Genomic DNA, 13,608 nt, shown 5'->3' on the forward strand with positions numbered 1-13,608 from the left:
ACGAGCTCTGAGACGTGGAAACTCTGTAGACCGCAATTCCTGATCCTCTCCAAACACAACTAGAGGCAGCTGTGGATTGCGCCTAAGGCTCCCTATGCAACTCGGCACAGCCTGAGAAACTAACTAGCCTGAAAATAGAAAAATAAGCCTACCTTGCCTCAGAGAAATACCCCAAAGGAAAAGGCAGCCCCCCACATATAATGACTGTGAGTAAGATGAAAAGACAAACGTAGGGATGAAATAGATTCAGCAAAGTGAGGCCCGATATTCTAGACAGAACGAGGATAGGAAAGATAACTTTGCGGTCTACACAAAACCCTAAAGAAAACCACGCAAAGGGGGCAAAAAGACCCTCCGTACCGAACTAACGGCACGGAGGTACACCCTTTGCGTCCCAGAGCTTCCAGCAAAACAAATAGACAAGCTGGACAGAAAAAATAGCAACAAATAGCAAAGAAGAACTTAGCTATGCAGAGCAGCAGGCCACAGGAATGATCCAGAGAAACACAAGTCCAACACTGGAACATTGACAGGAAGCATGGATCAAAGCATCAGGTGGAGTTAAGTAGAGAAGCAGCTAACGACCTCACCAGATCACCTGAGGGAGGAAACTCAGAAGCTGCAGTACCACTTTCCTCCACAAACGGAAGCTCCCAGAGAGAATCAGCCGAAGTACCACTTGTGACCACAGGAGTGAACTCTGCCACAGAATTCACAACATCTAACATAGGATTCTGAACCACTAAATCTTGAATGTTCTGTACTCTTATAGTGAGATTATCCATCAAAGAGGACAGACCCTGAATGTCCATGTCCACACCTGTGTTCTGAACCACCCTGATGTAAAGGGGAAAAGAAAGACAGAACACAGTGCAAAGAAAAAAAAATGGTCTCAGAACTTCTCTTTTCCCTCTATTGAGAAGCATTAGTACTTTGGGCCTCCAGTACTGTTATGAACAGGTAATTCAGAACCACAATGGACCTTGAAGTTCAGAGCACACAAAGTGACCTGACATTTACCAAAAACATAGGACGAGCTCTGAGACGTGGAAACTCTGCTGACCGCAATCCCTAATCCTATCACTCCACACTAGACGTAGCCGTGGATTGCGCCTAACGCTCCCTATGCAACTCGGCACAGCCTGAGAAACTAACTAGCCCTGAAGATAGAAAAATAAGCCTACCTTGCCTCAGAACCTACAAACAACCACGCAGTACGGAGGTGCTCCCTCTGCGTCTCAGAGCTTCCAGCAAGCAAGAAAAACCAATATAGCAAGCTGGACAAAAAATATAGCAAACAAAAATAACACAAGCATAACTTAGCTTATGCAGGATAGACAGGCCACAGGAACGATCCAGGAGGAAGCAAGACCAATACTAGAACATTGACTGGAGGCCAGGATCAAAGCAGCAGATGGAGTTAAATAGAGCAGCACCTAACGACTTAACCTCATCACCTGAGGAAGGAAACTCAGAAGCCGCAGTACCACTCTCATCCACCAAAGAAAGCTTATAGACAGAACCAGCCGCAGTACCACTCACGACCACAGGAGGGAGCTTGGCCATAGAATTCACAACAGGTACCTTGACTTGTACTTATCAACAATTTTGTCTTTAACTTGTTTAGAGATCTCCTGGTTCTTTGTGGTGTTGATTGATTAGTGCAGCCTCTGGCTTAATGGTTTTGCAGCCTCTGTGACCTTTCAGAAAAGGTGTGTATATTCTGACAGACCATGTGACACTTAGATTGCACACAGGGGGACTTCCTTTCACTAAGCATGTGACTTATGAAGGTAATTGCGTGCACCAGAAACTTCTAGGGTCTTCATGCAGGTACATGCAGCTTTACATGAACACCCGAGCCTTACACTGTGGCTGGTCCGAATAACTAAAGCAATTGTTACCATCCACCTCTCGTGTCTCCCCTTTTCCTCATAGTTTGTAAGCTTGCGAGCAGGGCCCTCATTCCTCTTGGTATCTATTTTGAACTGTGATTTTTGTTATGCTGTAATGTCTATTGTATGTACAAGTCCCCTCTATAATTTGTAAAGCGCTGCGGAATATGTTGGCACTATATAAATAAAATTATTATTATTATTATTATTATTATTCATCATCACTAAAGAGATGAATACATATGCACATGACAATTTTTAGTTATTTGATCCCATAAATTTAATTTATGCCTTTATTTTTCTCACTTCACCAACTTAGACTATTTGGTGCTGATACATCACACACAAATCGGATTACAAAAATATTTAAACACAGGTTGTGAAGTAACAAAATAGGTAAAAAGCCAAGGGGGTTGAATACATTTGCAAGCCACTGTTCACACGTACAAATCTATATCGTTACAGATTAGTATCTGTACAGGCCAAAAGCTAACAAAAACATGAAAAATCAGAGATGGTGTTTATAAATGCAAACACCATGGACAACACAACAATAAAAAAATGTTTTCTGGAGACTTTCTATCATATAATGGAAGGTTGACATTCCGCGAAGAATAGGCAACCCTGGATAGATAGATTTAATAAGTAACTATAAAAGGCACGGTAACATTTGGCAGCAGGCAGGTATTCCTTCCTCACAGAGATGCATTCAGTAGCAGTTGAATAGTGTACTCTGCAGCTCTGTTTGAGAGCCGAAACTTTAGTAAAAAATCATTAGTTAAAAAAAGTCTTCCTGTTGTGCTGGTATCAAATATTCATGAGTGTATGTCCTTTCCACCTACTGGAAAATTCCTGTCAGCTTTTCCTCCGTGTACAGTGAAGATTTATGACTTACAAAACTTCCCTCATGTCCTTTACCAGTTTCCATTTCCGATCCTCAGCTACTAATGAGCATTCTGCCTTACATATTAATCAGCTCTACGCTCCTCGTCCTGGAGAAGCAATAATAATACCTTCAGATTAAGTGACAATCTAAACTTTGAAGCCACCGCTGATGTTGGCCGATGATTTCACATTACTAGTCTCTCATCTCTTCACAAATTGTATCTGGTAATCTAATTTACATATCTTGTAAATAATATATCGAGGTCCAAATCAGATGTGACTCACATCTATGTACAGAGGCAAGAGGCCACTACAAATAATCAATCATCTCCAGCCATATTGCCAAACTTCTAAAGCTGACTAATAGAAAAAGATAGGGGCGGTTCATCCATTCTTGAACAAAACCTTTAAGCTTTATTAGGTATCCATTGCATATAAACCAAAACTGGTAGAGGCATTGTCACCCTGACGCGTTTCTGGCTCTCTATGACTAAGGGTGCATTGTATGGCAGAAATGCATCATAGTGACCACGCCTCTACCAATTTTGTTTTTTATGTAATCGATATTTAATAAAGCTTGAAGATTTTATTCAAGAATGGATGTGCCGTCCTCACCTTTTTCTATTTTATTCTTTCTGTGAGTCAGCAGATGGAGTGGTACCCGGAAAAGTGAGACAGAGGTCATTCATTTAATAGTACAGTGAGTGATACACTCATTTATTACTAAAGCTGACTTGTCATATGGACAGGTCATTAACCCCTTTAAATATGTAGCTCTTTAAGCACTTAAAGGGAATCTGTCACCATGAAAATGCTGTTCAATTTACAGGCGCCATGTTATAAAGCAGGAGGAGTTGAGAAGATTGATGTATAGTTTTGTGAGAAAAGAGTCAGAAAAAACTTGTATTTTCATCATTTAACCCTCTGCTCTTTCTGGAATTTTGGGTCCAGTGGGCGGTCCTCTCAGTGACTGACAGCTATCTCTGTATACACACTTTTACATAGAATGCTGTCAGTCATTGATAGGACCGCCCACTGGACCCAAAATCTCAGAAAGAGCAGAGGATTCAAGTATTAAAACATTAGTTATGCTGAATCTTTTCTCACATAACCATACATCACTCTGCTCAGCTCCTGCTGCTCTATAACATGGCGCCTGCAGATTAGACTGCATTTTCATGGTGACAGATTCCCTTTAAGAATTTAGGAATTTTTTTAAATCTTTTTTTTAGATCTAAGCTATCTAAATTCTAAATTGTATGATCTTTTTATGTAAAAAACAACAATTCCTTTATTGTTTTTGGATTTAGTTTTTACAGCATCTAAAAGTGGTATATTTGGCAAGAAATCTCAATCCTGTGGATCAGTGCAATTATGGAGATACCAAATTTATTTAGTTTTATGTTTCATTGCTTTTGCATAAAAACAGAAAAATACTTTTAATGATATTTTTTGAGTCGTCATATCAAACAACCCAAAAGAGTTTTATTTTTCATGTTGACAAGCTTTATGAAAGCGTATTTTTCTTCTTTACAACATGTGCTTTTCATTGATTCTATTTGGAGTTCTTCCAATTTTTTCATCACGTGTTATTCTCTTTTTGGAAGGCAGTATGAGCAAAAATCTAACTAAAATTCAGGCGTTTTTTCCTGTTGTTCCTTGTGTATCAGTGGCAATTAGGCTAGATCCACAAATTTGTGTCTGTTTTTACATCTGTGCCGACCAAACAGTGTTTCTCTCATATGTACAGTACAGACCAAAAGTTTGGACACACCTCACTTAATGATTTTTCTGTATTTTCATGATTATGAAAATTGTACATTCACACTGAAGGCATCAAAACTATGAATTAACATATGTGGAAGGAGTTAGTTGACAAAAAAGTGTTAAACAACTGAAATTATGTCTTATATTCTAGGTTCTTCAAAGTAGCCACCTTTTGCTATGATGACTGCTTTGCACACTTTTGGCATTCTTTTGATGAGCTTCAAGAGGTAGTCATCGGAAATGGTCTTCCAACAATCTTGAAGGAGTTCCCAGAGATGCTTAGCACTTGTCGGCCCTTTTGCCTTCACTCTGCGGTCCAGCTCACCCCAAACCATCTCGATTAGGTTCAGGTCTGGTGACTGTGGAGGCCAGGTCATCTGGCGTAGCACCTCATCACTCTCCTTCTTAGTCAAATAGCCCTTACACAGCCTGGAGGTGTGTTTGGGGTCATTGTACTGTTGAAAAATAAATGATGGTCCAACTAAACGCAAACCGAATGGAATAGCATGCCGCTGCAAGATGCAGTGGTAGCAATGATGGTTCAGTATGCCTTCAATTTTGAATAAATCCGCAACAGTGTCACCAGCAAAGCACCCCCACACCATCACACCTCCTCCTCCATGCTTCACGGTGGGAACCAGGCATGTAGAGTCCATCCGTTCACCTTTTCTGCGTCGTACAAAGAAAAGGTGGTTGGAACCAAAGATCTAAAATTTGGACTCATAAGACCAAAGCACAGATTTCCACTGGTCTAATGTCCATTCCTTGTGTTCTTTAGCCAAAACAAGTCTCTTCTGCTTGTTTCCTGTCCTTAGCAGTGGTTTCCTAGCAGCTGTTTTACCATGAAGGCCTGCTGCACAAAGTCTCCTCTTAACAGTTGTTGTAGAGATGTGTCTGCTGCTAGAACTCTGTGTGGCACTGACCTAGTCTCTAATCTGAGCTGCTGTTAACCTGCGATTTCTGAGGCTGGTGACTCAGATAAACTTATCTTTAGAAGCAGAGGTGACTCTTGTTCTTCCTTTCCTGGGGCAGTCCTCATGTGAGCCAGTTTCTTTGTAGCACTTGATGGTTTTTGCCACTGCACTTGGGGACACTTTCAAAGTTTTCCCAATTTTTCAGACTGACTGACCTTCATTTCTTAAAGTAATGATGGCCATTTGTTTTTCTTTACTTAGCTGCTTTTTTCTTGCCATAATACAAATTCTAACAGTCTATTCAGTAGGACTATCAGCTGTGTATCCACCAGACTTCTGCTCAACACAACTGATGGTCCCAACCCCATTTATAAGGCAAGAAATCCCACTTATTAAACCTGACAGGGCACACCTGTGAAGTGAAAACCATTTCCGGTGACTATCGCTTGAAGCTCATCAAGAGAATGCCAAGAGTGTGCAAAGCAGTCATCAAAGCAAAAGGTGGCTACTTTGACAAACCTAGAATATAAGACATAATTTCAGTTGTTTCACAATTTTTGTTAAGTATATAATTCCACATGTCTTAATTCATAGTTTTGATGCCTTCAGTGTGAATGTACGATTTTCATAGTCATGAAAATACAGAAAAATCTTTAAATGAGAAGGTGTGTCCAAACTTTTGGTCTGTACTGTATATATCAACCATAATGCCATTAGTTTACATCCGTGTTGCTTCCTTTTTTTTTCTTGTTCGTTTTTAAGATCTGAAGGAGGCAGACTGCCTGAACTTTTACTTAGGCTGGGGTCACACTTGCCGTATGGAAAATCGGTTCAAATCTTCCTGCTGACAGTCGCACAAGTGTTCTCCGTATGGTCATCCGTGTGTAATGCATCTGCAATGCGATGATGCGATTTTCTCCCACCCATGTATCCATATGGCCTCCGTATAACATGCGTCTGGCTTTACATTTCTCCCTGACTTTCCCCATTGAATTAAATGGCTCAACGATAACCATTTACACATACATTAACACTGGTCCGAGTGCTATGCAATGTTTTCTGTCTTCTGTTTTTCATCAGTGTTCAATTATTCATTATAGACTTTAAAGGGGCTGTCCGGCCTTTGGCTGCAAGTCTGCAGTGCGGGCAATGTGTGGATTCACAAGTCTGCAATTGCATAAAATAACTGCAGACTTGTAGCCTAAGGCCGGACAACCTCTTTAATAGCCAAGTCTGATACACAAAACATATGAGAATATTACTGCCCCGAGTCTCAGGGTCTCAGTGGTTTTCTCCCTCATATGGGGTATCGGCATGCTCAGAAAAAATTACACAACTAATTTTCCTGTTACCCTGGTCAAAATAAAAAAAAATTGGATCTGAAGTAATTTTTTTGTGAAAAATAAGTTAAATGTTCATTTTTTTCACATTACAAAAATTCCTGTGAAGCACATGAAGGGTTAATAAAGTTCTTGAATTTGGTTTTGAGCACCTTGAGGGGTTCAGTTTTTATAATGGTGTTACTTTTGAGTATATTCTATCATATAGACCCCTCAAAGTGACTTCAAATGTGAGGTGGTCCTTAAAAAATGGTTCTGTAAATTTTGTTGGAAAATGAAAAATCGCCGGTCAACTTGGAACCCTTATAATCTCCTAACAAAAAAATGTCATTCCAAAATTGTGCTGATGTAAAGTAGACATGTATGAAATGTTACTTATTAACTATTTTGTGTGACATATCTATGTGATTTAAGGGCATGAAAATTAAAAGTTGAAAAATTGCAAAATTTTCAAAATTTTCTTCAAATTACCATTTTTTTCACAAATAAACGCAAGTCATGCCGAATAAATTTTACCACTATCATGAAGTACAATATATCATGAAAAAAAAATTCTCATAATCAGTGAGAATTGTTAAAGTGTCCCAGAGTTATAACCTCATAAAGTGACATTGGTCAGAATTGTAAACATTGACCTGGTCATTAACACGCAAACCACCTTTGTAAAGTAGTAAAGCAAAAACACATAAAATCAAATTGAGTATCGTTGTAATCATGTTGACATGCAGAATGAAGTTAGCATGTGTGTTAAACTCCACTGTGACAAATTAAAAAAATACATTAAAAAACTTTCAAAATTTTATTTGTTTTTATAATTTTTTACAATGTCTAATAATAAAAAATGAATTTAAAAAAGTGATTGAAAAGTCTTACGCACCCAAAAATTGTACCAGTAAAAACTAAAGTTTTACCAGATTGTGTGTGGCCACTATGTGCATACAGAATAGTGTAATTAGTAATAGGCTTAATATAAGTTGAAGTAGAAATTAACTTGCCCGGCATGCATAACAATTTTGAATCCAAAATGAAATTTCAGCAGAATGAAAAGAATGAGTGAATTTAAGATTAGAGTTTTTATTGTTCATGCACTCCATGAATATTGGTAAGGCACAAACGGGGCCCCCCCAAATAAATAGAAGGTAGTCAATGTACAGTGCCTTGCAAAAGTATTCGGCCCCCTGTAAATTTTCAACCTTTTCCCACATATAATGCTTCAAACATAAAGATACCAAATGTAAATTTTTGGTGAAGAATCAACAATTGGAACACAATTGTGAAGTTGAACGGAATTTATTGGTTATTTTACATTTTTGTGGAAATTCAAAAACTGAAAAGTGGGGCGTGCAATATAATTTAATTTAATACTTTGCTGCGCCACCTTTAGCTGCGACTACAGCTGCAAGTCGCCTGGGGTATGTCTCTATCAGTTTTGTACATCGAGAGACTGAAATTCTTGCCCATTCTTCCTTGGCAAACATCTCGAGCTCAGTGATGTTTGATGGAGATCGTCTGTGAACAGCAGTTTTCAGCTCTTTCCACTGTGAGGCAGTGACCCCTGTTACAGCTTGGGGGTGCTGTTTGTGCTCTCCAAAATGCACATGGAGGCATAGTGAGGCCCTGAGGGCATACTGCAGACACAGGTGTAGCTGTAATTAGATTGTTGAAGCAGTGACTTATTAAAAGCCCTGTAGTAGAGGGGGAGCAGTGACTGATTAAAAGCCCGGCAGTAGAGGGGGAGGTGTGTCAGTGTTGTTCTTGGAAGCAGACAGAACAGTTGTCTGCAGAGGAACCAAAGAGACTGACACCCTGCGTCTTGGGCTGTCTTATGTTTACCCAGCTGCAATCGGGAGGATAAAGAGTGCTATGCACTGCGTGAGTATGGAGACTTGGTACCAGCGTGCGGTCGCCCAGGGAAACTGGACAAAGAGAAGTCCGACCTGTTTATGGACTGCAAACTAAAGCTGTGTATTTCTAAATGGACTGTGTGAAGTAACACATTAAAGGAACGTTTTGTTTGAACTTGCTTGGGTCACTGCCATTTCACTGCGTACGATGCTACTGATGCATCACACCACAGATTGTCGATTGGATTGAGGTCTGGACTTTGACTTGGCCATTCTAACATCTGGATACGTTTATTTGTGAACCTTTCCATTGTAGATTTTGCTTTATGTGTGGTATCATTGTCTTGTTGGAAGACAAATCTCCATCCCAGTCTCAGGTCTTTTGCAGACTCCAACATGTTTTCTTTAAGAATGGTTCTGTATTTGGCTCCATCCATCTTCCCATCAATTTTAACCATCTTCCATGTCCCTGCTGAAGAAAAGCAGGCCCAAACCATGATGCTGCCACCACCATGTTTGACAGTGGGGATGGTATGTTCAGGGTGATGAGCTGTGTTGCCTTTACGCTAAACATATAGTTTGGCATTGTTGCTAAAAAATTTGATTTTGGTTTCATCTGACCAGAGCACCTTCTTCCACATGTTTGGTGGGTCTGTCAGGTGGCTTGTTGCAAACTTTAAACAACACTTTTTATGGATATCTTTGAGAAATGGCTTTCTTCTTGCCACTCTTCCATAAAAGCCAGATTTGTGCAGTGTACAACTGATTGTTGTCCTATGGACAGACTGTCCCACTTCAGCTGTAGATCTCTGCAGTTCATCCAGAGTGATCATGGGGCTTTTGGCTGCATCTCTGATCAGTCTTCTCGTCTTCTCCTTGTTTGAGCTGATCTTGGTAGATTTGCAGTGGTATGATACTCCTTCCATTTCAAAAGGATCGCTTGCACAGTTCTCCTTGGGATGTTTAAAGTTTTGGAAATCAATTTGTATCCAAATCCAGCTTTAAACTTCTCCACAAGTTTCACAGACCTGCCTGTTGTGTTCCTTGGTCTTCATGATGCTCTCTGTGCTTCAAATAGAACCCTGAGACTATTACAGAGCAGGTGCATTTATACGGAGACTTGATTACACACAGGTGGATTATATTTATCATCATTAGACATTTAGGACAACATTGGATCATTCAGAGATCCACAATGAACTTCTGGAGTGAGTTTGCTGCACTGAAAGTAAAGGGGCCGAATAATATTGCACGCCTCACTTTTCAGTTTTTGAAGTTCCACAAAAATTTAAAATACATTTTGTTCAACTTCACAATTGTGTTCCACTTGTTGATTCTTCACAAAAAATTTACATTTGGTATCTTTATGTTTGAAGGTTGGAAAGTTCCGGGGGGCCGAATACTTTCGCAAGGCACTGTATTTGCCAATACCTGTAAGCCCAATACTGGTAACATTATTCGGTATGCACATAGTGGCCATCTCCCACACACAATCCGGTCTATACCGGTTGGAGATTTTAGCAGAATTCAGAGGAATTGTAGTGATCAAATGCATTCATTAAGGAAATTAGAGATTCTAGTGCCAGACTATCTAAAAGGAGTTATCCATCCTGGACAGTAGAAAGGGCATCTTTTATCATCCAGAGCAAAAATAGACAACACCTTTTGGCAAAAAAACTAAAAACAGGGACATCAAACCAGTTCTTGCGACTCAGTATAGCAGATAATTTACTCACATCAAATCAATTTATATAACATTTTTGTCATTATTATTTCAAGACCCCATTCTTGCTTCCATTCTTGATAATAGTTGTGATATTGTAGCCAAACATGCAAACACAATTGTTAATATTGTGACCCCAAGTTATTTTCCTCTTCTCTCAGGTCTGATAAAATGGCTAACATACAGGGGTTTCTATAGGCGTGGTGGTAATAAATGTAGAACATATTCACATGAACTTGTAACAAAAAATCATGACAGCACTTGCAAATATGAAATTAAAAATTATATTAATTGAAGTAGCCAGAATGTAATATACATTATAAATTGCTTTGCTTGTAATAAAATATAAGTTGGCTGTATTGCACGCAAATTGAAGGTTCGAATTTCAGAACATATCAAATATGTTTAGCAATAATGTCACTTATCGCAATATTTCTCATGCATCTCAACATTTCATATATCATTCTGCTGTTTACTGAAAATGGCATGAGGCCTACAAAGAAACGAACACAGTAAGTACAGTCAAATATGGCGGTGGTTCAAGGATGTTTTTGGTTGTTTTGCTGCCTCTTGACTGTGTGTAAGTCATCATGAAATCTTAAGATTACCAAATTATTTTGGGTCTCAATGTAGTGCCCAGTATTAGAAACATGGCCTTGTATCCTAGGTCATGGGTCTTTCAGCAGGACAAGGACATCAAACATACTTCAAGGAGCAGCCAGAAATGGATGGAAACAAAGCACTTGAGAGTTCTGAAGTGGCCAGAAATGAGCCCGGATCTAAATCCCATTGAACACCTGTGGAGAGATCTTAACATTTCTGTTGGGAGAAGGCGCCCTTCAAATAGGAGAGACCTGGAGCAGTTACCAAAAGAAGAGTGGTCCAAAACTCCAGTTGAGAGATGTAAGAAGCTTGTTGATTGTTATAGAAAGCGGTTAATTGCAGTTATTTATTCCAAAGGGAGTGCAACCAAATATTATGATCAGCTGTTTATTGAGCCATGCAGCAGCTAGATCCTCAGCTGGGAGTATATATGCCACCATTGGCCTGCAATGACCCTCCACTCCATGGGCTTTCCAAGGCTCATCTTCCTGAACCCTGGATGTTAATAGATAACCTCAGTTCCATGGAGGACAATTTTAGGTTACCATTGAAATCCCGCTTCCTCAGTGCTCCAGGTGTGCTGTCAAAAGGACATCAACGTTCAGATATTGCGGATATCAGAAGGCTGACTTTCCCAGATTGTCCAAAGTCTATCTCTGAGGAAAGTGCGCCAAAGAGGGTCAGTATTGGGGTTGATACTGAACTGGATTTGTTTGAGTTAAAAAAGAATGTATTAAGCTCCCCAACACAACATTCCGGTAAGCTTGAGATGGATGACATTGTTCTTCAAAGGCGGCAGAAACAAATAGATTATGGCAAAAACACAATTGGTTACCTGTGTTTTCGACAAGAAGTTCCCAGATCTCAAAGGATACCGGGAATTCATCCTTGCAGCCCCAACAAATATAAGAAGTACAGTTGGAGGTCTTGGGATATGCAGATTAAACTCTGGAGGCGATCACTTCATGCATGGGATCCCCCAGTAGAGGTCCCTTTTCAGAAAAGGGAGAATTATGATCCATCACACAGTTTCGGTAATCCTTGGCTTCATGGTACAGAGACCTTTCAAGGTTTAGCAGCTGATTTGCTTGATCTGCAGATATCTGATGTACCTGTAATAGTATGCAGGTACTGAGTATGTCACCACGGAACAGACAGACCAACAGTTGAAGGGTTTAATAACAGGAATCAGGTTCTCCTCGCAGGGAGGAAGCAATGGAATATAACTAGCAATAAAACAGTGCAAAAGTATGGGAGTCAAACAATGTAACAGGAGTAAGCAAGATTTCTTGAGAAAAGAACACTTATCAGTCTGATGAGGACTTGCTTGAAGGGTCGTCTTCTCCAACGTAGGCACCGAGAAACAGCGGCACTTGTCGTCCCTCTGTTGTCCGTAGGCTGAGTAGTCTCTAGGAGCCTGGGGTTCCAGGAGTTAATGTGATATGCACAGGCTCTGAGTCTTTAGCTTTTACAGCACAGCCAGGAATCAGGGACTAAGTCTCTGTACCAGGAATCAGGGGCTCTGCACTGTTAAGTCTCTGTACCAGGAATCACAGTCTCTGTACTGATACCGCGGGGACCAGGGGGGTAGAAGTCTCTGCACAGGCCAATGTCTCTACACGGGTCTCAAAGCGCCCCTCTCCAGTCACAGCAGAGTCCGCTTTCAAGTACTCACAAGATGCAGTCTTTCTGGGAAGTCTCCCTGTATTTGTCCTCAGACCGGGAGCTCTCTCTCTCCCGGAGCGCAGCTGCACCCTGCTCTGACCGCTGCTCACGCTGCTCTGTCCCAGGCGCTCGTGCCTTTCCCGCTCTCTGCCCGCTTCCTTCCTGTCCCAGTCTCTAAGTCTGCCCCCTGGGGAAACTGCAGCACAGCTCAATGGTTCCAGGCACAGAGCCGAGAAGGTAACCACCCCCAGACTCTTCTGGTGTTTCACCTCCTTACATACCTAGCATGGGCTGTCATCCAGAAGACCCATCTCAGAGTTGCTACAACTGGTTACAGTACTGTGGCTGTACAGAACCTTTAAGTTATCCATATTGGTTAGGGCATTAGTCATTGCTGAAGATGGAGACAAAGATTATGGTAGGTTGAGGGTGCCATCAATTTTGTCTGCCCATTTTTGAGGTTTTGTGTGAAAATATGTCCAATTTGCCTATCTTTCTCAGTTTTGTTGTTATTCCAATACACCCAAAGGAAATAGACATGTGTATAACAAAACGTGTAATTTCATTACTTTATTTTCCGAACAATTTCAAGGGTGCCAACACTCAAAATTAAATTTCTCAAAATTAAATTTTTTTGTTAATTTTGCCTCCCCTAGTAAGGGGAAGGCCAATTAATAGAGCATTGCAGTAGTCAAGGCGGGAGTGGATCAGGGCGACAGTGAGAATTTTTTTTTGTTTCCATGGTGAGAAAAGGGTGGATTCTAGAGATGTTCTTTAGATGTAAGCTGTAAGAGAGGGCAAGAGATTGGATATGGGATGTGAAGGAGAGATTGGAGTCAAACATAACACCCAGACAGCGTGCCTGCTGCCGGGGTGTTATTATGCTGCCACTCTCGGAGAGGGAAATGTCAGATTTAGGGAAGTTAGTAGATGGCGGGAGCAGAAGAAGTTCAGTTTTGGAGAGGTTGAGTT

At 40.5% G+C, this 13,608-nt stretch overlaps 1 protein-coding gene across 1 annotated transcript; it reads left to right on the top strand.

Moving 5' to 3' along the window:
• The first annotated feature begins 11,368 nt into the window (after positions 1–11,368).
• On the top strand, positions 11,369–12,106 carry LOC138637820 (oocyte-specific histone RNA stem-loop-binding protein 2-like). The gene has a single exon (XM_069726748.1). It carries the CDS (start codon positions 11,369–11,371, stop codon positions 12,104–12,106), a length of 738 nt encoding a protein of 245 aa, XP_069582849.1.
• The last annotated feature ends 1,502 nt before the right edge of the window (positions 12,107–13,608 follow it).

The sequence above is a fragment of the Ranitomeya imitator genome, chromosome 5, assembly GCF_032444005.1.
Source record: "Ranitomeya imitator isolate aRanImi1 chromosome 5, aRanImi1.pri, whole genome shotgun sequence".
Classification (NCBI taxonomy): domain Eukaryota; kingdom Metazoa; phylum Chordata; class Amphibia; order Anura; family Dendrobatidae; genus Ranitomeya; species Ranitomeya imitator.